The sequence below is a fragment of the Mus caroli genome, unplaced genomic scaffold (genome assembly GCF_978045245.1).
Source record: "Mus caroli unplaced genomic scaffold, Mus_caroli_1 scaffold_1, whole genome shotgun sequence".
Lineage (NCBI taxonomy): Eukaryota > Metazoa > Chordata > Mammalia > Rodentia > Muridae > Mus > Mus caroli.
In genome coordinates, this window is record NW_028227256.1 from 34,929,733 (window position 1) to 34,951,265 (window position 21,533).

Consider the following 21,533-nt stretch of genomic DNA (forward strand, 5'->3'; position numbering starts at 1 on the left):
CAGCATAAGCTGTATAGGAGTTTAAAAGTTGAACCAAATTATATAAATATACTAACTGAATATTTTCTCTACTTACTTGGATATGCCCATATTTTCAATGTTAATATAATGAAGGTAGTAAAAAGCTTACTGGGACTCATAGTACAAACCCTGTGTGACCTTGTTAGGAAGTAGATGGAGCCTTGTTAAGCCTTAAAGCCAGTTACCTAAGCCTTAGTTCACTGGTTTTTGATCATTTTTGTTTTTGTTTTTCCTTGAGTATGACTTCGTTGCCTTTCTTCTTGCATAATTATAAGTTTGTTCAAGAGATATCTGGCCATTTTCTATCTTAGTGTTGGCTTCTTTGGCCAGTTTTCCAGTTACTTAATATTGTGTTGTTTTAGCAGTACGTTGTTTTGAATCTCTGTTTTATGGATTTTATGGATTCTCCTATAGTCCAGGCATCCCTGAGCCTGCCTTCCAGCTGCTGCGCAGACACAGAGCAAGCCTCACTTAACTGTAAATGTGTGTGAGCTGCCTATTTACATCCCCCTGCCAGCACCCAGGCTTAGGACATTGGAATCATGTCCTCAGGCTCGCACATCCTAGACAGCCCCAGCCCTGGCTCACTGCATTTTAAATTCATACTTCCTCTTAGAAGGTAAAAAAAATATTATTTTTTTTTAAAAGTTTTATGTTTTTTAAGAAGCAGTTGAATCACTTGGATTTACAGCTGGTCATGATGAGCCACCCAATTTGGGTGCTGGGGCCCAAACCTGGATGCTCTAGAAGAGCAGCCATTGTTCTTGACCTTGAGTCACCTTTCCAGCACCCTTAAGTAATACTTGTGTTGTTACTCATTGGATGTTTCCTAACAGTGAACTCTTGTGGTTTTGGTACTTAAAGATCAAACTTAAAATGAAGCCTGTACTGTAGCTCTCTGTACAGCTAGTATGATATCTGTGATTTACTCTTCATATTCAAGGCACTGAAGTGGAAACAATACAATTCCCAATACATGTTCATTTACGACAAAAATAGATTTGAAGCCTCATGCATTTCAATCACTGACTTAGATGAGAGCGGGAAAACGCAGAGTCCTGGCAAAGGTTGAGATTCTGGATCATTGTATTAGGGTCAGCAGGCTTGTGATGTGTGCTGGGTGTGCTGGGACATGCGCTTAATATAGCACTTGAGAGTTTGAGGCAAGGGGATTGCATGTTGGAGGCCAGCCTGAAACTTATATTAAGACTCAAACAAACTCCAAGGGCTGTGGATGTACATCACTGCTAGAATGTGGCTGTCCAGAGCCTGAATTCACCACCTACACTGTAAAATGAGTGAGTGAGTGAGTGAGTGAGTGAGTGAGTGAGCGAATGAAGGAATTAGTAAACGATTGTATTCAAGAACACTGTCCAGGTAATCAAATGCTTGTATTTAAAGCAGGATGTGCATTCATTAACACTTTTGATCCATTTGGTCAGTATTATTAAACTATAATTTTGAGGTAGTTTTGTTTGGTATTTTAGATTTATTTAAAATTGGGCCATTTTTTATTTATGGTGTGTCTGTATGTAGGTGTGCACATGCCATGGCGGGGACAACTTTCAGGAGTCACTCTCCTTCCACTATGAGATCATGAGATCTGGTGACCAAATTCAGTAGTTGACAGGCTTGTATTGGAAATGCCTCTAACCACTGAACCATCCCGTCCTCAGATAAATTCTGTAGATATTAAGTCAAAGTCTTTTTGTTATTTTTGTATTTTAAGACATGGTTAATCTGTATAACCCTTGCTGTCCTGGAACTCACTCTGTAGATCTGCCTGCCTCTGCCCACTGAGTGCTGGGTTAAAGGCATGCAGACAGATACACACACACACACACACACACACTCCAAGTCAGCTTTTGTAGATAATGCAGATAGATGACTGTTCTTCTCTGCCATTTGAATCAGATTTATTTAAACTACTTTTCAGACTTACATACAACTTCAACAAAAATTGTTTCCTTTTCTTCCATAAAAGTTACTTTTCTGTGTGTGTATGTGCATGTGCATGGCTGCCTATGAGAGGCTGACAGTGGGCAGCTGGATCCTCTGGAGCCATGGCTGGTTTTGAGTTGCTTGATGTGGCTCCTGGAATCAAGCTTGGATCCTCTGTAAGATCAGGGCATGCCCTTAATACTGAACCATCTTCAGTCTCTACAAAACTTTGATATTAAAGAGAATATTAAACATTGGGCTGTTTGACTCCGTTTTGAGATTATTCTTTGGGAAAAGGAAGCACTGGTGTGGTCAAGCTTTGGTAAATAGTTTTGTAAAGAAGCTCTCATTGTTTGGACTGCTCTTAAACTCTGCATCTTTCTCTTCCTTTGCTAGTTTGACAGAGAGAATGTCCGGATCCCAGGGATGCTGATTATTGACACTCCCGGACACGAGTCTTTCAGGTAAGACTGAGCATTTGTCATCAGACACGACTTAACTCAGCGAGCCAAAACACTGGGGCGTAGTCATTAACTCTGAATAGTTCCTTGGTATCTGCAGTATCATAATTAATCTTTTGATCATCATTGGTTTTATAATGTTTCCTGTGCTTTCTTGGTTTCTATAAAAGACATGTTTTATGATTGGAAAGGGCATCACTTCTGTGTAAGAAAACTTCTTCATGAATTCCTGTTCTAATTTCTGCAGACTATTATCAAGGGAATATTTTTTTCACTTCACTATATTCAAACACACACACATGCGCGCACGCACACACACACTCTTAGAGGAACTTGTGGCATTAGCTTATCCCAGCAGGCTCAGTTTTCGTGTCTGTTAGGTGAGTGTCCAGCCACTTAAGGGATAATGGGAGTCCTTAATACACAGCTGCATACTCTTCTGCATGCCCCGCACATCCGGGGTATGCCCTGAGGTTCATGCCAGCTAAGCCAGACTCCCCTTGTTGTCACCCTCGACTGCATGTGTAACACTAATTCACCCAGCACTCACACTCACTGGGGTTCAGTTGAGCCCCCTTCCCTGCTGTGCCTGGCAGTGGACATGTTTTACATCTCCGTGCACTTTCCAGTCAGATATCCTAAAAGTCTGAAATTGAGTGTGTGTCTTAGAAGGGTTTGGAGTTTTGGGTCAGAGATGGCAGTCCTGCCTGTGTATCTGTCCTAGAGGTGATGCTGTGCACATGTGAGAGGATTGTGTAGTCCGTATTGGAAACCATATCTATCACAGGGATTTGGCTGTCTGTGTGTTGCTCATGACCAGTCAATCCCTGCAGAACCAGAGAGACTGCATGTGTTTTCTTCTGTCTCTTTAGGCTTTACAAAGAAATTAAACATTTAAATTTAGGGAAAATACTGAAAAGACCTCCACTTACACAGGTTTTTTTTTCCTTTGACAGTAACCTGAGAAACAGAGGAAGCTCTCTTTGTGACATTGCCATTTTAGTTGTTGACATTATGCATGGTTTAGAGCCCCAGACAATTGAATCAATCAACATTCTCAAATCTAAAAAGTGTCCCTTCATTGTTGCACTTAATAAGGTAAGCACTCATCTGAAAATACTTTTCTTTCTAAGATTTGTTTCATTTTTTATTAAAGCATGTGTCCGTGTGTGGATTTGTACACATGGGAATCCTGGTGTCCAAGGAGTCCTGAAGACAGTGACTCACAGTGCTTGTGAGCGGCCACCTGGCTGCTGGGGACAGAATTTGGCTCCTCTTGCAAGGCAGTATGAATTTTTGAGAACAGTTCATTATATACGTGTGTGTGTGTGTGTGTGTGTGTGTGTGTGTGTGCGCTCGCGCGCGTGCGCGTACTAAGCCTAGAAGCCCATTAGTAAATGAGTGAATAAAGAAAATATGCCTTATGTGCAAAATGGAGCATTCATTCGTAAGGAAGAGTGGGCTAGGGATGTGACTTGGTAGATTGCTTGTGTGACAGTGTATGACGAGGCCGACTTTAGTCAGTGTGTAGGACAGCCAGTCACCAGTCATCTGAAGAGTGAAAAGATGCCACTTTTGAGAAATGGGTAGGGCTGAGCACCACGTAGGAAATCACAGTCATAGAAATGGGTAGGGCTGAGCACCACGTAGGAAGTCAGATTCATAGAAATGCTACTTGTCCTCTCATATATTGATTCTTGATTTAACTTCTAAAAAGCAAAAATAGAAGGAGGAACTATTTAGGAAGAAGAGAATCAAGAGAGAGGAGAGACAAGAAGGAAATAGGGATGGTGAATTTGTTTAATTATTTATGTGTATGAAAATAAGGTGCTCATTATTATACAATTAATATATGCTAAGTTTTAAAACAAGATAGAAATCTAGTGTAACATGAAAGCTGTGTAACAATTCTGATTGTCACTCTCCAGCATGCAGTCCCTCTAGCCCAGGCACATGCTGACTTTACAATATTGTTCCTTTGTCTCTGTACTAGTGTACTGGTGGGACTGTGGTGTGTGCTCTTTCCAGTGTCAGTGTGTGCTGTTGTCACAGCCATCTCCCTTCTCTGCGGATTGTTAGATGAGCAGTAACACTTTTAACTTAGGGCTGCAGGATAATGTTCCATTCTCTACTAACACCAGCCTTGGGTAAGTCCCTCCTGTGCATAGATGGGTTGTAGTTCCCAGTTACTTATTAGTAGTGTAGCTGTGGATATCTGTATATAGTCACTTATTCTTGTTTGCTTTGAGTGAGTAGTTAATAGAAGAACTGTTGCATCATATGGATGGATGGATGTTCTGTGCGAAGATTTTTTCAAAGAGAATCATTTTGCATTTTTAAAAGTATAGTGTTCTAGAGTTTCTGTACAACCTGGTTAGCATTGTTTTGGGTATATTTTGGGGTCTGGCTAGTTTTGAGATATGATCTCACTATTGAGTTCAGATTAGACTTGAATTTGTAATTCTGCCACAGTCTTTGTGTGTGCCATCATACCTGGACATCAGTTTGTAAATTTGTGTCTTTGAAAGAACTACCTTTTGTTGCATTGGGATTCCTTTCCTTTTTAAAAACTAACCTCCACACACCTTTGTATGTGTGTACATGAGTGTAGGTGTCTTTAAAACAACAGCAACCAAAAGGACCAATGGGTGTTGCTCAGTGCTAAGATAGCCCCTCAGGAGCCCCTGGCTGGCCTCAAGTTGGCTTTGATCCTCCTGACTCTGCTTATAAGTGCCACAATGCCCAGCTTCTGTTTTAAGCAATGCTTACATTTTCTTTTTTAGGAAAAACTATGTTGATCATCTTGTGTTTATGCTTGATCTATTCACTACTTTACGGGGGGTGGGTTGAGATACTTTTTAATTGCTGTGTGATCAGAGGACATTATCTCTGGCTGTTTCAGTGCTCTCTTGGGACCAGCCTTGTTGTGTGATGTTTGTTCAGCTTGGTGTTGTGTACGGTCACTGATTTCTTCTGTCTTCTTACCCGTGCCTGTGACTCTGTGATAGACTTGCAGAGGGCCCTGCGCCTCCCACAGTGCTGCTTCATTTGTCTCCTTGTGAGGCTTTACTTCGTGTGCTCTGAAGGGATCTAATTAAAGTGTGCACGACAGTTGAGATTACTGAGGCTTGTTGACACATTGCTTTTCTGTCTGACCCTCAAATCTTCTGTGGCAGGGTGTGGCTACTTCCCTTTCCTTGGGAGTATATGATGCACCTTTATTGTTTTCTTCTGCCTTGTTGTTACATTCAAGATGCATTATTTTCAGACAGTGTTTGTCTTAACTTGTCCAGAGCTGAAGCGTCTCACTGGCCGGCATCCGTTGCCACTGTTGGTCAGCACAGTGCCGTGTTTGATGTTCGGTAATCTCACCTGAGCTTGTTTGCTTCCCTCCGCTTTACAGCACTTGGCAGAGTCTCGGCATCACAGCTCACTGTCGGCACTGGAGTGTGTAGTGGCCCAGGCTGCTTTAGGTGTGCGGCTGCATGCTCCTCTTCACTCTGCTGTGCTGCATCCCTTAGAGTTACAGTAGTTGCTGTCTCCCTCTTTTCTCTTTCTTTACTATAAACCCACAGTTTCGTATTTTTACTTTAAATGCTCACTTTAAAACCCTTTTTTAAGATAGCAAAACAGGACCCGGAGAGATGGCTCAGCAGGCGCTCTTTTGCACAGGACCCAAGTTCACCTCCCAGCACCCATGTTGGGCAGCTCCTACCATCCGCTAATTCCAACTGCACTGTATCTCTGCACTTGCACTCATGTGCACACCCTCACACAGACAGAACAATGAGAATATATATTTTTTGTTTTGTTTTGTTTATTTTTTCGAGACAGGGTTTCTCTGTATAGCCCTGGCTGTACTGGAACTCACTCTGTAGACCAGGCTGGCCTCGAACTCAGAAATCCGCCTGCCTCTGCCTCCCAAGTGCTGGGATTAAAGGCGTGTACCACCACGCCCAGCATAAGAATAAATATCAAGACTGTAAAACAGCAGAACCCATCTTGGACTGTCATACCCCATTTACCACTGGGTCATTCTCATGCCTTCTCCAGAACTCAGTTTCCTGCCAATATCTTTTTGGTTCAGGTCATCCTTAAAACTGTCTTTTTAAAAAGTATAACCTAATGGTAACAAAGTTCTGTTACCTTTCTTTTTAATGACAAAAATGTGTTTCTTCAGAAGCCTTCATTCTTGAAGATACTTTCACTTGTTATGGAATTCTTTTTTCCCTTAAATGTTTTCCTGTTTTTGTTGCTTTCTGCTTCTGTCTTTTCCTGTTACTCTGCATGTTTTTTATATTGCTTACTTTTAAGACTTTCTCCTTTTTAGAATTTTATCAGTGTGATTGTGTAATAGGTCAATCATATTTGAGTTGTATTGAATTATATTAGTGTTCATCTAGTCTATCTTTATTGGTGGTTCAGATATTTTCTACTAAATTTATTACTTAATGTCATATGATAAACTAAAGCGGAGTTTTTTTCCTCCAATCATATTTTTCTATATGCAGTTTTGCTGCTTCTCAATGCTCTGTCTTCAAGATCACTTATCTTTTCTTTTTCCAGTAAAATTGGGTTTTTAGACCATCTCAGGTTTTCCTTCAGCTCTACAAACATTAGCCCTTTTTCTTTTTGCCTTTTTGTCAAGGTTAGAACAAATGTTAAGTATATTTTCAGAAATTATTTTAAAGACCTCAAGCAGTAATTTGATCCTGACAGTCATCTTGGGTCTGTTCCTCCTTAATTGGGTTTTCTCTTAGTGACGGACAAAGCTGCTCCCTTACCTTGTCAGTGTGGGCTCGCCGTCAGGTGACACTCTCTGTCATTACTTAGTGATTAATTCCTTCTCTTATTCTCATACTCACAGGGGAGATACGGATAAACAAAATTAGTATCTTTTCAATTGATGCATAATTGGCTAGATTTACAGGTGCAGTATATTGATTTCTGTTTGCAGTTAGCATTTCCTTCACCTGAAATATCTCACAGATTGACAACTGAGGAAATAGTCTCTTGTTATTAACTAGTCAGGCTGATCATTTCTAGATTGAGCAAGGAAGCAGTTACTGCGTCATACTGACTGGCACTTGCTGTCATTAGTCCTTGCCTATCTGCTGATTTAATAACTCACGTGTTAGTGTTCATGGGATCATTCTAGGACCTTCTGTTCTGCAGAGAGCAGGTTTACACCAACTCACTGGCGGCTAAAACGGACAGCATGCCACCTCAGCAGTTTCTCATTTGAGAGCTTCATTTGCACAGCCTCTAAAGGGGACCTTTACAAGAAAATGCCTGAATTCTTTACACTGTGTGTGTGTGTGTGTGTGTGTGTGTGTGTGTGTGTGTGTGTGAATGCGTGCGAATGCACGCGCATAGAGACAGAAACAAATGAGGAGCTTATAACCTTCAATGTTGGACTTTTGGAATGTCGTTTCCCAGATTGACAGGTTGTATGACTGGAAGAAGAGCCCTGATTCCGACGTGGCTGTCACTTTAAAAAAGCAGAAGAAGAATACAAAGGATGAATTTGAGGAGCGTGCAAAGGCCATTATTGTAGAATTTGCCCAGCAGGTAGGGAGAATTTCTTTCTAAAGGACCTAGCAGAATGTCCCCTCTCAGCTGGGAACTTTTTTTACTCTCCTGGTTTTTGCTGTTTTATTGTTAGTTTTTCTGAGATGGGGTTTTGCTGTTTCCAGGCTGGTGTTAAACTCCAGGGCTCCTGATCTTCCTTCCTCAGCCTTCTGTCTGACTGGGTACTGGGTGCACAGTTTTTTGCTCGATCTATTTTTAACACCAGACAGCTTTCTCTCTGCAGCCCGAGCATTCTTATAAACTGCATTGATTTAGAAATTGTGTTTTCCTTTTTCTCTAAATGTCTATACAGTTATTTCTGGATTGTGTTCATTTAGGGGTTTTTGTTTGTTTAATGCGGGGCTTGAGTGTTTAGATAAGCACGTACCTACTGACCAGCAGTACTTTGGGTGTATTTGTGGAATTTAAAAATAGCTATGCCCGGGCCTTCTGATAATGGTGCTCTGTGCTGCTCTTGCTTCTAGGGTTTGAATGCTGCTTTGTTTTATGAGAACAAAGATCCCCGCACTTTCGTGTCCTTGGTACCTACCTCTGCACATACTGGTGATGGCATGGGAAGTCTCATCTACCTTCTTGTGGAGTTAACTCAAACCATGCTGAGCAAGAGGCTTGCACACTGTGAAGAGCTGCGAGCACAAGTCATGGAGGTAATCATCAGGCCTCCTCCCCACGCTGTAGCCCCTTAGTAATGGACGTGCACTGCTTCTAGAGCAGTGACATGCCTTCAGATAGAGAGAGATGTGTACATGTCTTGTTTGTCTGAAAACAGGTTAAAGCTCTCCCAGGAATGGGCACCACAATAGATGTCATATTGATCAATGGACGTTTGAAGGAAGGGGATACAATCATTGTCCCTGGAGTAGAAGGGCCCATTGTCACTCAGATTCGAGGCCTCCTTTTACCTCCTCCTATGAAGGAATTACGTGTGAAGGTAAGCCAAGGTGGCGGGCGTGGACATGGGGACGTCACAATGCTTATATCTACAGATGCCATTTTGTCTTTCTGAGGGCTGCTTGACGTAACACACAGCACACATTTGTCCCTGTCCTTGTGTTACTGCAGAAGTGGACATGGGTAGTCAGGTTACTGGGACTGCCTAAGGATAGACAGCCTTGGGTGCTGCATGGAGAGTCATGACTAACAGTCTTCCTGTGGAAGTGGAGCCATTCTTAGTGCTGCCCCTGCCCCTTCTCACCTGAAAAGCACTTTTATAACCCACTCTGTGGCTTTGTTGTACTGTCACTCTACGGGCATGGAAAGTGCACATCTTTGTGCACCTTCTGCTAACTTGGGCCTGTTTTCCCAGTGCGTGCAGGACACATCTCAGTGTTACCCAAACAGGAGTTAGAATCCTCCATCTGTACTGCAGCTTTCAGTCTGACATCTGTGCCTGCTCTGAGCCACCATCCCTTTCTCCTTCCTTCCGTCCTGGTAGGCGTAGCTGACTGCAGTTGGCTCACTCCCCTCTGCCAGCAGAGCAAAGTGTTTATTCCCTGTTTATCCCCTCCCTTTCACTCTCCCATTTCCCCATAGATTCTGTAGTTCTGAATAGTTGTCTCTTTTTACTTTTTATGTGTTGCAGTATCTTCTAACCTTTCCTGCGTTATTTTGAGAAACAGACTATGCTGTAGGTATTGTTTCTTGTGCAGAGTTTAAGAACTCTTTCTCCATATGGTCACAAAATACATCAGTGCTACCACTGTTGAGAGAAATTCAATGGAAAATATTTTTTTCTCTAGAACCAATATGAAAAGCATAAAGAAGTGGAAGCGGCCCAGGGAGTAAAGATTCTTGGGAAAGACCTTGAAAAAACCCTGGCTGGTTTACCTCTCCTAGTGGCCTACAAGGATGATGAAATCCCAGTTCTCAAAGTAAGTTCATTAGCTTTTTTCTCAGTGCTGTTTAGATGAACCAGTTTTCCTCCTAGTGGCCCAGACTAACCTTGAAGTCATCATCTTTGTGCTTTAGCCATACATCTTTTTTTACCTAGAGATGCCCCTTCCTCATAATCAAGTCTGTTGTATTGGGATCGTTCAGGTCGTGTTTAGCCATACTGTTGAGGTATCGTGAGTGTAACTTCCTGTCATTTATAGGAGGCACAGTCTTAGAGCAGACTTCCTTATCCTGGCTCTTAAAATCTTTACACCCTGTTCCATGATATTCCCAGAGCTTGGGTGCAGGCAGTGGTTACACTGTACATGTATCCTTTTGAGGCTAGGCTCCCATGATCCATTGATCTGTGAATTAAGGCATGCCATGATTTCTTTACGGGCCTGAAACTTGTTTGATGTGAAGTGAGAGTACACTTACTGTGAACATCAGATGTGCTTTAGAATGCAGTAAGGAATGACGCTGCTCTGCTATGGTCCTGATCCTCGGTAGGTGGCTAGGGTTCTAGTACTGGGCAAGAGCTCCCTACTGTTGAGTGAGCCTAGTCCACCTAGACAGCTCTTGTTTACCACCACTATATGGATGTCAGTCACTACTATAAACTTTTAGGGACATCTTATCATTGTAGTTCATAGACATCTCTGCTGGATGGGACTTTTGTGTGTTTGTGTGTGTGTGCACATGCATATGTAAGTATGTAAGTAATGTTATTGTTTGGGTCCTGTTTAGTCATACTGTTGAGGTATCATGGACATGGCCTGATTGTGCTACTAAAAACGGCCTGCAGGCCTGTAGAAGGGATGCTCTTATAGAGGATCGATCGCCCATGTGGTGACGCCCAGTTGTCTCCAACTCTAGTTCCAGGGAGCTCACCCTCTTTTCTTACCTCCATGGGCACCAGGCATGCATATGATGCATATAAATACATGCAGGCCAGGCTTTCATACTCATAAATCTAAGTTTTAAAACAGATGTATGTGTATATATATATATGTATGTGTGTGTGTGTATATACATATATATACACACACTCATATATGTGTATATATACATATACATCTTTCAAGTTATTTGTTTGTACTATCATGAAGTTATATACATATATATAGAGAGAGATTACATAATTTTGTCAGTATAACCTATTCCTTGAGGCTTTATCAGACATCCTCTTGCCCTCTCCTTCTGCTTTGACTTCCCTCCCCATCCCTAATTCAAGTCTACTCCCATATCTTATCACCTGTATCCTGCTGTTCTCCTTACCACAGTGTTTTGTTGAGTGGTAGGGATACTCGCTGAAATATATCTTGTAAAGGTCATCTACTGTCCTTTTTCAGAAACGTGGCTTCTTTCAAGTTATTTGTTTGTACCATCATGAAGTTATATAAGTTTATGCGCATGATTTAAATGTTCATTTCCTAATTTAAAAAACCCAGGCTTCATAAAACCACATTTCAAATGTGGAGAGAAAAGGCCCAAAGCCCTTTAAAAGTAAATGGTCTGGAGAGATGGCTTAGCATTTAAGAGCATATTGGATCGAGTATTCACATCTGGTAGCGCTAGGGGGATCCAGTGCCTCTGGCCTCTAAGGGCACTAGCACTTAGCTGCATGCACCCACAGACATAAACACTGTTTTTGGTATGTTTCAGTTTTACATTGTAAGTCTTCTTCATTGTAACTCAGCCTAGCCTTAGACTTGTAGTGCTGTCCAAGCTGATCTTGAACTTGCCATTTTCTTGCTTTGTGCTGGGGTTATTATGCCACCGGCCGTTTTTATTTCAGCTCCCTTAATACAAAGAACTTAAAGGGAATCTTAATCTGGTACCAGTAGTCAGTTTAAAGCCTACTTGTCTGATGGGAAGATCAGTTGGCCCATATCCAATGAAAAGCAAGCTCTAGTCATAGCTTATTTGCTTGCCAAAGAGAAAATAGAACTGCTGCTTGCTGTCAGGCATACAGGCCTGTAAGCCACCTTCAGTATTTAGGCAGAATCGGGTCATGTCATTATTGAATATACTACCTCAGGCCGGAGAGTGGAGTGGATTTGTCTGCAGTTAGGTGAAGAGTTAGGTAATTCCACATCTGAGGCTTGGGGTTGCCACACATTTGTGTGGTCCTCACGAAGGATGAAGTGCTGCAGAGATTTAGTATATTTTCTATTAGCGTAAGGCAGAGATGAAATGGGTTAGAATAGGGTAGGGTGGTTTATGCCAGTCTCTTTTCTACAACAGACTACTATGCCCTGATCTATACTTTCAGGTGGGTGAAAGTTAACATTAGGGTGAAGATAAAGGTGCACTTTGTCATGTTTGATGTCTTTTCAAGGATGAACTGATCCATGAGTTAAAGCAGACACTAAATGCTATCAAACTAGAAGAAAAAGGAGTTTATGTCCAGGCATCTACGCTGGGCTCTTTGGAAGCTCTTCTTGAATTTCTGAAAACATCAGAGGTGCCAGTAAGTAGCTGCCCAGCTTTGTAAGCATATGTGGTCATGGTGGGTTGTCACAATTACCTGATGCATGTTAAACCTGGAAACTCTTTTACAGTATGCGGGAATTAACATTGGCCCAGTCCATAAAAAGGACGTTATGAAGGCTTCAGTGATGTTGGAACATGATCCCCAGTAAGTACTCTCTGCTTGTGTTTGTCTTCAGGCTCTTTAGTGCGACTCACTCCTTCTCACTGAATGATCTTTGATGTTTCCATGTTTCAGGTATGCAGTAATTTTGGCCTTTGATGTAAGAATTGAACGGGACGCACAAGAAATGGCTGATAGTTTGGGAGTTAGAATCTTTAGTGCAGAAATTATTTATCACTTATTTGATGCCTTTACAAAATACAGACAAGACTACAAAAAACAAAAACAAGAAGAATTTAAGTAAGTTGTTGTTTTTATTTACTTTGATAAGAATGCAGGCAATAGTATTAGCTGTGTTCTGAAGTGGTATTAATGACCCAGGAGCTGCTTTCTGGGACAAACATTCCTGTGTGTGTTTATGTATGTGTATGGAGGGAGAGGGGAGAGGAGAAAGGAGAGAGGATTCTGAGGGAGACCAAGCCACTCTTCTATAGACCTTACAGGGTGGTTGTGTCTATGCTACCTGAGGAGTCTGTAGGGCTTATCCTTGAGAGAGGCACCAGTAAATGTGTGAGTAGAGTAGATGCAGAGGATGGGCCGTGATTGGGGAAGCTGACTCCTCTGGGCCTGTTTTTGGGAATATCAGTCAGAAGCAGACCAAGTAGTCAGTGTGCGGTGTGCATACACAGAACAGTACTTATGGCAACCCAACCACACTGGCAGAGTATATATACTTCAGAAAACATGGTGGTTATAAAGTTGAGTACATGAGTAACGTCCTAGGCTGCAGGAAAGGTTGGGCTTTTATGTGTTTACTTCCCCCGTCCCTGCCAAGTCACGTCATGATTACATAGGGGTTACTTTAGTTGCATGGACCACAGTGTGGTTAGGAAGTCTTGAGGTTACCAGAGTTGCCTAGGAAACAGAAGCTCAGGACTTAAGCTGTCCTAATGTGCTTCCTGCACGTGAATGACAAGGACAGGAACTTTGTGGTAGCTTTTTTTGAAAAGACCCTAGTGAAGAGGAGGAATATATAGATGGATGACTGCATGCATGACAGACATGTCAGCAAGTTCTACCCATGTTCTAAACTCCAGGACATGGTTAACAAAATATGTTACCTTTGGGGGCAAGTCATCTAGCTGGAGCATGAACATGTTCCTTGACGTAGCTTTAAACTGGGTTAGAACTTTGTGGCATTCATCCAATAAACTTACCACCCATCTACACTTGCTTTCTGTTCATCGAATTGGTGAGCTTGAGGGTTTTTTGCTTTCTTTTTACTTTCAGGCACATAGCAGTATTTCCCTGCAAGATGAAAATCCTCCCTCAATACATTTTCAATTCTCGAGATCCAATAGTAATAGGGGTCACTGTGGAGGCTGGTCAAGTGAAACAAGGAACACCTATGTGCGTTCCAAGCAAAAATGTAAGTTCCAGGCCAACATCAGTGTTCTTATCTCAAGAAAGTGGTGTTCAACCTTGATGCTCTGTCTTCCCCTAGGTGGTATCCACTTCAGTAATGTCTGTCTGTAGTCCTAATTCACATGTTTGCTTACTCCTGGACAGATTTATGTTGTAATCTCAGTGGAGATGTGAAGAGTCCAGCTCAAATGTGTTAGGGACATTATTCATTTGTATTTGTCCATTCTCTCCTCTATAGACAGACTTACTGAAAGGGAACCTTCAAGGGGGTTCCAACACTATGCAGGTCACCAAAACATTATTTCTCAGTGGCACTGACCCCATTGGATTTACATTGGAAAGGGCAACAAACTTGTGTTCTCCTTCCACTTCTTGCAGGCCTGTGGCTACTGGTCATGTGCTACCTACTGTCGAGACATGGCCTTCAGAGCCTTCATTTTGGGGTAGTGATCTGGGTTCATCTAGTACTTTTCTGACCTAGGTGGCACGAAGAACTTTTAATTAGTACTTTCTGGTGTCACTTTGAGCTGTTGGCTCTGTAACTCAGATGCCTCCTGTGCCTCCATTTTTCTGGCTTATTTGTGACTAGCTGTATGTCCTATCACAGCCTGAGAGTTTACAGCAGGACCACAAAATTACACTGGGGCAACAGACAAGCCAGTCTTCAGAGAATTGTTTGGTTTTGGCTGCCGTCTTGGGTGTGGGGTAGATGGGGTGTTGTGGAGAAATTACTGTGGACACTGCAGGGTTAGACCAAGTTCAGCTGTCATGATAACCTATGTGAGTCTCTGACATTGATCTTTATTTTACAGTTTGTTGACATTGGGATAGTAACAAGCATTGAAATAAACCACAAGCAGGTGGATGTTGCAAAAAAAGGACAAGAGGTCTGTGTCAAAATAGAACCTATCCCTGGGGAATCTCCCAAAATGTTTGGGAGACATTTCGAAGCTACAGATATACTTGTCAGCAAGGTAAGTATTTTACTAGCAAAAGTAGCATTTTCAGACTGAAAACTTCAGAAATCTTAGTCCCTTTTATCTGTCTGGTTGCCTATTGCAGTAGTTCAGAGAACTAAAATATGGCTTTGGGAACGTCAGATGTTGATTCTGATAGACAGCAGTGGTGCCTCCTGACAACCCCAGGGACTCCAGAGGCACAGATGTGGGCTCTCCCTCTGAAAGCAGGCTGCAAAGCACTGCTTTTCTGTTGCTGAAGTGAGATTTGGGGCCACTGGCTATCTTTCGTGGACACAGTTGTTGTACCTTTGGCTCACCCTGTTTGTGCCTGGGCTATTGCAGATCAGCCGGCAGTCCATCGATGCACTCAAAGACTGGTTCAGAGACGAAATGCAGAAGAGTGACTGGCAGCTTATTGTGGAGCTGAAGAAAGTATTTGAAATCATCTAATTTTCCCACACGGGACAGAATTTGGAGTAATGTAATATTATGTTGTGATATTACCAACGGAACAGACGTTTGGACGCTGATGGACTTAGGTGTATAAAATGTTTTCCATGAGAAACCAAGCAACTTACACTGGTTTGACAGTGGTCAGTTCCCCGCCCCACAGTCCAGCGTGCCTGCACTCACCCACCCTTCCTTTAAGACTTGGCTGCTGTTTTAAAGTTTGCCCTTCCTTCAAATTTGGATTTTTATTACAAATCTAAATCTTTCAATTTTATACTGATTAAATCAGTCCTGCAGTATTTGATTAACCAAGCTTCTACAGATTTTGTGATTCTTGGGACTTTTTTGATGTAAGAAATAAGTTTATGGGTATTCTTTCCACAGTGACTCACCCTTAGCATTCTTCTGCCACGTGCCCTTAGTCACTTTTCTAACTAAAAAATGTAGGTAGGGACTCTGCTATTTCCTTCTGCTCTGTGTGCAGCCATGGCTGGCTACAATTACTGCTTGTACTAGTCAGGAGAGCTCATTGGAACAAACTGCCAATAAAGAGGAGACACTGCAGTCAAGTAGGTTCTGCTAGGCCTCCATTCTAGCTCCTTCTAGCACCTGCTAACACTTGCCCTCAGAGGGGCGTTCTGCATACATTCCATTGTTTTCTGTCACTGCTTCTGCATGATTAGACCTCAGTGATTCATTCACACACCTCATGACTAGACTACATAGTTACTCCTGAGGACCCAATCCTTTGAAGAAACCTGCTGTAGGAGAACTTGAACTTGAGAGTGTTCATTCATTCAAAGTATCCACTACAAATGAATGTATTATGTGTGTATTATAAGAAATGTGTTATGACACAGACACTAGAGAAGAGATATTATTTTCACAACATCATCTCGGACTTGAGTCAGGTAATAAATCCCAGGCCAGGATTTTATTGGTTTTCCTTGTTCACAAAACTAGTAAAATGCTGGCATTGGACTGTTGAGCAATTTCACAGCTTTTGCACATCGTCTGTAGCAGGCTGGCTTGGAGGTCCAGCCTTTAAGTAGAATAAACTGTTGCTAGTTCCTTTAGGGATTCACAAGAAAAAAAAAAAAAAAACCTGTACAAAATATACATACAGTTCTTTATTAAACAACTGTAAACACTTCACTGTAAAAATCCATAAAACTTTATAAACAAACGTTTTGTAAATAGAATCTATGCTACAAGTAAAAGAATTAACACAATTATTTACATGCAATACTGACAAATTTGGCACTTTTTTGAAAAGAAATGTACAAAACACTTGCTTAAAAAGAAATGTAGGATTATGAAACCTCAGAGCGTCACTATCATGCACTTTGCAATACCTCACAAGCACTGCTGGCACAGCGAGCAGAGCGTCAGGTCACTTTCAGTGTGCTTCCGTAAGTCTGCTGCAAAACCACCTGAACATTGTCAAGAATAAAGTCAAACGCCATGTTCCATACAGACTCCACCGACTGCTGCATCAACCTGAAGGTGAGGAAGGAAGAGGCACCATTGAAGAGAAAGCTCCAGCACGCATGGTTGTCCTTCAGACTTAGCTTCATTCTTGTTTTTTTTTTTTCTTTTTTCAAAGATATTTTAAATTTTGAACTGGATACAGCGGCTCACGCCTTTAATCTCAGCCACTGAGTTTAAAAGCCAGCCCAGACAGTAAAACCAAGTCTTAAGTCTATTAGGGCACTCAAACATTTCATGGTCACTTCTGTATTGGACATAACCATGGGAGTGGTTATTTTTAACTTAGTATTCCTGTCAACATTATTATATGGCATTTAAAACCAGGAACCTTAAAAACTTGTTCTATCCATATGCCCTCAATTGACTGTTGGGACATGCTTTTTTTTTTCCCCCTCTTTAAGTAAAAAATTTAATAAATTACCTTTTCATGTATTTGATAACAAGATCCAATTTTTCCAAGTCTTTCTCCTCTATGAGGTCAGTGCAGTACCTCACAACCTGTAGGATGTCTTCTTCCATTGGATCTAGGGAGGAGGGAAACCCAGGTGAGCGCCCAGCACGCCTTACAGCTTGTAAGGTTAGACGAGGGGCTCGGGCCATTGGGCTCAGTTCCTGTTCTCGAATCACAGAGCTACCACACAAACCTGAGATAGTAGTGATCCACTCTTTGAGTAAGGTCTTCACATCACTCAATTCCACAGCTCCAGCTAGGTTGGGTGCTGCTGGTCTAAAACCGCTGCTCTGGCCCGGCGGTAAACTAGACAGGTCCTGTGCACCATGGGTAGAAGCTGAGACTTCTTCCTGTTGAGAAAGTGAATGAGAATGCTGTATTCAGACAGTGTCAAGTACCTTAAAATCTAGTAACAGTCATTATTTTGTTCCAGTTACCAGGGGTCTCTCTGAAGCCATTCCTTCATGTTGTAGAAAATCATCCATTAACTTCTGGGGGCTTCCATATGCCCCTGGCAGAGTTTTTGCAGGACTGCTAAGCAGCTTATTTTTCAAAGGACTCTTTCTGGGAGAACCAATGGGGTTCTTCCTCTTGTTCCTCTTGTCTTTCATTGCTGGTGGCTTTAGCTGAAGTAAAGGATTCTTTGGCACTAAAAGAGGAGGAATGAGAGTCTCAAAATGAAATCAAGGTAATACCATTGACTCTTTGTCCTTTCAACCCACCTTACAACCAAGAGCAGGAAAGAAGGCCAGGCATGCCATGGCTTAAGGCATAAAGTCCTCCGAGCTCAGCTGTACAACTTAGTATTCTCATTTAGCAATTACGTGGGTTCAGGGACTCATGTTTTGAGATTTCCTGTTTTGAACCCACATCCTTTCAAACAGCAGTCTCAAAGGACAAGTAGCTTGACTTGCACAAGTACTAACCAGCAGCGACTTTACAGCACTCACTACTGGTCTGCCTTGATGCTTCAGATACTGCCTAGGACAAAGAGTTGTAACACAATGATGCCATCACCCTAGTCCCTTTTTGGGACATGACAGTTCTCTCCTCTTACCAGATGTACTGGTTGGCTGCTGATGAGTGGTGTCTTCTCCCTGCCTTTGTCTTTGATCATATGCTGCTTTCAGCTCCTTTTGAAGCTCAGCAGGAAGGGCAGCAAAGACATCAGGGTCCACCTAGTACAAGGAAAGTCACACCTAAATTAATTCTGGAGGACAGCTAGACTGTTTTCAAATCACTTTAACAGGGCCTTAAACAGCAATGCTCAAAACCTTCCAAGAGACTGAAAATGAGCAATCCAATTTCTGTGCTAACTGATCAGAACAAGACACTCGGTTACAAAATGGGAAGCCAAAAACACATGGACACTTCTGGGCATCTTCCCCCTATTCAGGAGGACTCATGATCTGTGTGAGCCAATAAAGTCAACAGAGTGTCCTTCCAGAAGCTTTAGGGACCGACACCTGCCTCCCACATCTCTTCCCTCTGGTGCTGAGGTACAAGCTCCTCAGGAATTAGATAGAGGAGAGGACAGGTGAAAAAAGCATGACTGAAGGTCCCTGATATCAACGTACTTGTGAGAATGCTGGAAGGGCAATTACACTAATCCTGCTGTCACTATTACAAGGTTCTTGAGGCTCTGGGATCTGTAATAAAACTGTTCCAACAGGATGTGGCAACACCCCTGAACTGCAGCCGTTTACTGGTTCTTTCTTCTTTCCACGTGGCTCTCCCTGCTGAGCAGCATAAACTTGTTCTATTTGTTCCCGGAGATCAAGTGGGAGCGCTTCTAAAACAGACTGGTCAATCTGTAAAATAACAAATGTGAACTTGATGCTCAGAAATAAAAGATTCAGGAACAGTAAAAGTTCAGACCCTCAGCCTTCAAAAAGCTAGTCCCTACTCCAGCTATCTTGATGGACACCGAAGCCCGAGTCTGAAGGTGAGTGCAGAATAGGAGTCAGTAGCGTACAAGGGAGTCCACATATGACTCACACAACACCTTGCAGTAAGAACTCGCCCATGGAAAGGGACAACAGAAATTATCTTTTCAGATGGGCCCCACCCCTCAAATATTATCATCCTATACTTAAAAGGTTTTGGGTTTTTTTTTTTTGTTTTTTGAGACAGGGTTTCTCTGTGTTCCCCTGGTTGTCCTGGAACTCACTCTGCAGACCAGGCTGGCCTCGAACTCAGAAATCCGCCTGCCTCTGCCTCCCGAGTGCTGGGATTAAAGGCGTGCGCCACCACTGCCCGGCTTAAAAGTATTAAGATTAAAAAGGTATTTATTTATACAAGCATTAGGGTTTCTCCCTCGAGCATGAGAACTGCACCTTTCCTTAGATCTGGAGATAGCATTTTCATTTCCTTTAGCTCCGCCCCATGTGAACTCATGTAAAAAGATGGGATACACCTGACACAAAGCAGACTAGCAAACAAGGGAACCTGCACAAGTGGGAGGGGCTTAAGTGAGAACAGTAAGACATGAAGTTGACTTTGCTGACCAACAAAGGAAGAATACCACTTTGTTCTTAGTACAAAACTGACTTAAGGACCAAAATCCATACCTGGGATGGTGATGGGACCTCTATACTGAGGTTCAGTCTTGACTGTCCACTGACAGGAGAGTGCAGGCCATTCCATTTCCTGGAACACTCTCCACTGTTGGCGTCAGGACTGATACTAGCTGCTAGATGTGCAGAGAGCGGAGACAATAAACCAGAAGCTCTAGAGGTGGAGGACACTTCCAGATCCACAGCAGCCAGAAATACTACAGTTGTAGGAAACAAATCAAACAGCCTCTTTAGCTCACGGCACGGAAGGGGAAGAAATCGCCAAGCCCCTCCACCCCGATCATTTCACTCTTTTCCTTACAAATTGTTTCAGATTCACAATTTAGAATGTAATTTTACTTTTAAAACAAAAAAAACAAATGGAAGGGCACAGACCCATGTGGATTTAAAATGAAACTTCTTATTCCCCAAGGACTTGGTGGAGCAGAAAGCAGCCACACACTGAGGGTACCCACCTTCCTTGTGTTCCTCTTCTGTGGGTTTCTTAGCTTTCTGAAGTTGGAAGAGATCTCGGACAGAATGTGGCCGACCAGAGAAGAGGCTTGACTGAGCTGATGGACGACTTGAACATGTGGAAGGATTTGAATTAGCAGGAACCAACTGATTCACTTGAATACCAACCTAGAGTCAAAATAAAAGAGAATGTTTCTAAAATAACAAAAGTGAAAAATAAGAATTCATCTAAACAAAATTCTGTTATTGTTGGTGCTACCAACAATCCAGTTTCTAGAATAAAGAATCCATTGGAACAATGCAAACCAATAGCTTACTCACGGGTTGTCCCACAAACAACTTGTGGCTCAGTGACTTAAGTCGCTTTATCTTGATACAGAGTATGCATTCTTACCCAAACATGTGAATACTCAGACATCAGAATACCCAAACAAGTGGATTTCAGTATTCCATAGGTTTTCTGGGTGGCTTTACAGGGCTTATTACATTTAAAGGGGAAAGGCTGGTATAGTACAGCACGAGGGCCCATGACAACCAAAGTGCCTGTATCTACTCAAGTGTCTCACCAGCCCCAGTTGAGGTTTTAAATAGGATTTGTCTCTAAAGCTGGCAGGCTGGGTATAGCAGAGTGGTCCATGTATCTACTTAGCATGATGAAAGTCTCCCTACAGTAGTAGAGTTACTGAGCTGGGGCAGGAATGCAGTGATACGGGTGCTCATCAAGTGCTGGGAATAGGACGTGTAAGATTTGAATAGCATTGTGCAGAAGACAGAATCTACACAGTAACAAATCTAATCTGTCAGAAGCAGCATGAGGAGGCTTGATGAGAAGTCCTGTTTCCTTCCGTGGACTGCATGGACGAAGTTAAAATTGTGTCCTTAATACGCCTGTACTACATCAGGACCAAGCTCAGAGGAAGCCCAGACTTCACGCTACAGAAAGAAGGAGCCAGTGTGATACTCACCCCTCTCATATCCGATATATTTAGTTTCATTGTATGAAACATGTTTAGAGTAGCTTTCCCAATTATTTTTGCACTATCTGTTGCCTGGTCCAGAGTTACAGTCCTGTAAGTATTAGAATTACATTCTTAAGCAAACAAATGCACATTCCATATATATTCATTAAAAGTTCATATACACATTGCAAGGAGTTATTAATAATTGCCCTTACAGTAAGCCAGGAAGACCACCCCCAAGCATAGAAACCATAACATTGGTGCTTTAAACAAGCCATGAAGACCC

The 21,533-nt window shown here is 42.3% G+C and overlaps 2 protein-coding genes across 9 annotated transcripts in view; one reads left to right on the forward strand and one right to left on the reverse strand.

The window, feature by feature from the left end:
• Positions 1–16,432, forward strand: part of Eif5b (eukaryotic translation initiation factor 5B) — a 57,078-nt gene extending 40,646 nt beyond the window's left edge. The window contains exons 13-24 of the mRNA XM_021170786.3: positions 2,359–2,426; positions 3,380–3,521; positions 7,863–7,994; positions 8,480–8,662; positions 8,785–8,946; positions 9,755–9,886; positions 12,229–12,360; positions 12,452–12,528; positions 12,619–12,783; positions 13,774–13,912; positions 14,721–14,882; positions 15,210–16,432. Coding sequence (XP_021026445.1) covers positions 2,359–2,426; positions 3,380–3,521; positions 7,863–7,994; positions 8,480–8,662; positions 8,785–8,946; positions 9,755–9,886; positions 12,229–12,360; positions 12,452–12,528; positions 12,619–12,783; positions 13,774–13,912; positions 14,721–14,882; positions 15,210–15,317 — 1,602 coding nt within the window. The 3' untranslated portion in view covers positions 15,318–16,432. The remainder of the gene's footprint in view (positions 1–2,358; positions 2,427–3,379; positions 3,522–7,862; positions 7,995–8,479; positions 8,663–8,784; positions 8,947–9,754; positions 9,887–12,228; positions 12,361–12,451; positions 12,529–12,618; positions 12,784–13,773; positions 13,913–14,720; positions 14,883–15,209) is intronic.
• Positions 16,433–16,434: 2 nt separating this feature from the next.
• Positions 16,435–21,533, reverse strand: part of Rev1 (REV1 DNA directed polymerase) — a 73,560-nt gene continuing 68,461 nt past the window's right edge. For all 8 annotated transcript variants that reach the window (XM_085836562.1, XM_021170775.3, XM_021170766.2 and 5 more), the window contains 9 exons: positions 21,254–21,356; positions 20,291–20,456; positions 19,830–20,032; positions 18,837–19,070; positions 18,317–18,437; positions 17,697–17,908; positions 17,453–17,609; positions 17,230–17,332; positions 16,435–16,817 (listed from right to left, as the gene is read on the reverse strand). In XM_085836562.1, coding sequence (XP_085692688.1) covers positions 16,706–16,817; positions 17,230–17,332; positions 17,453–17,609; positions 17,697–17,908; positions 18,317–18,437; positions 18,837–19,070; positions 19,830–20,032; positions 20,291–20,456; positions 21,254–21,356 — 1,411 coding nt within the window. In that variant the 3' untranslated portion in view covers positions 16,435–16,705. The remainder of the gene's footprint in view (positions 16,818–17,229; positions 17,333–17,452; positions 17,610–17,696; positions 17,909–18,316; positions 18,438–18,836; positions 19,071–19,829; positions 20,033–20,290; positions 20,457–21,253; positions 21,357–21,533) is intronic.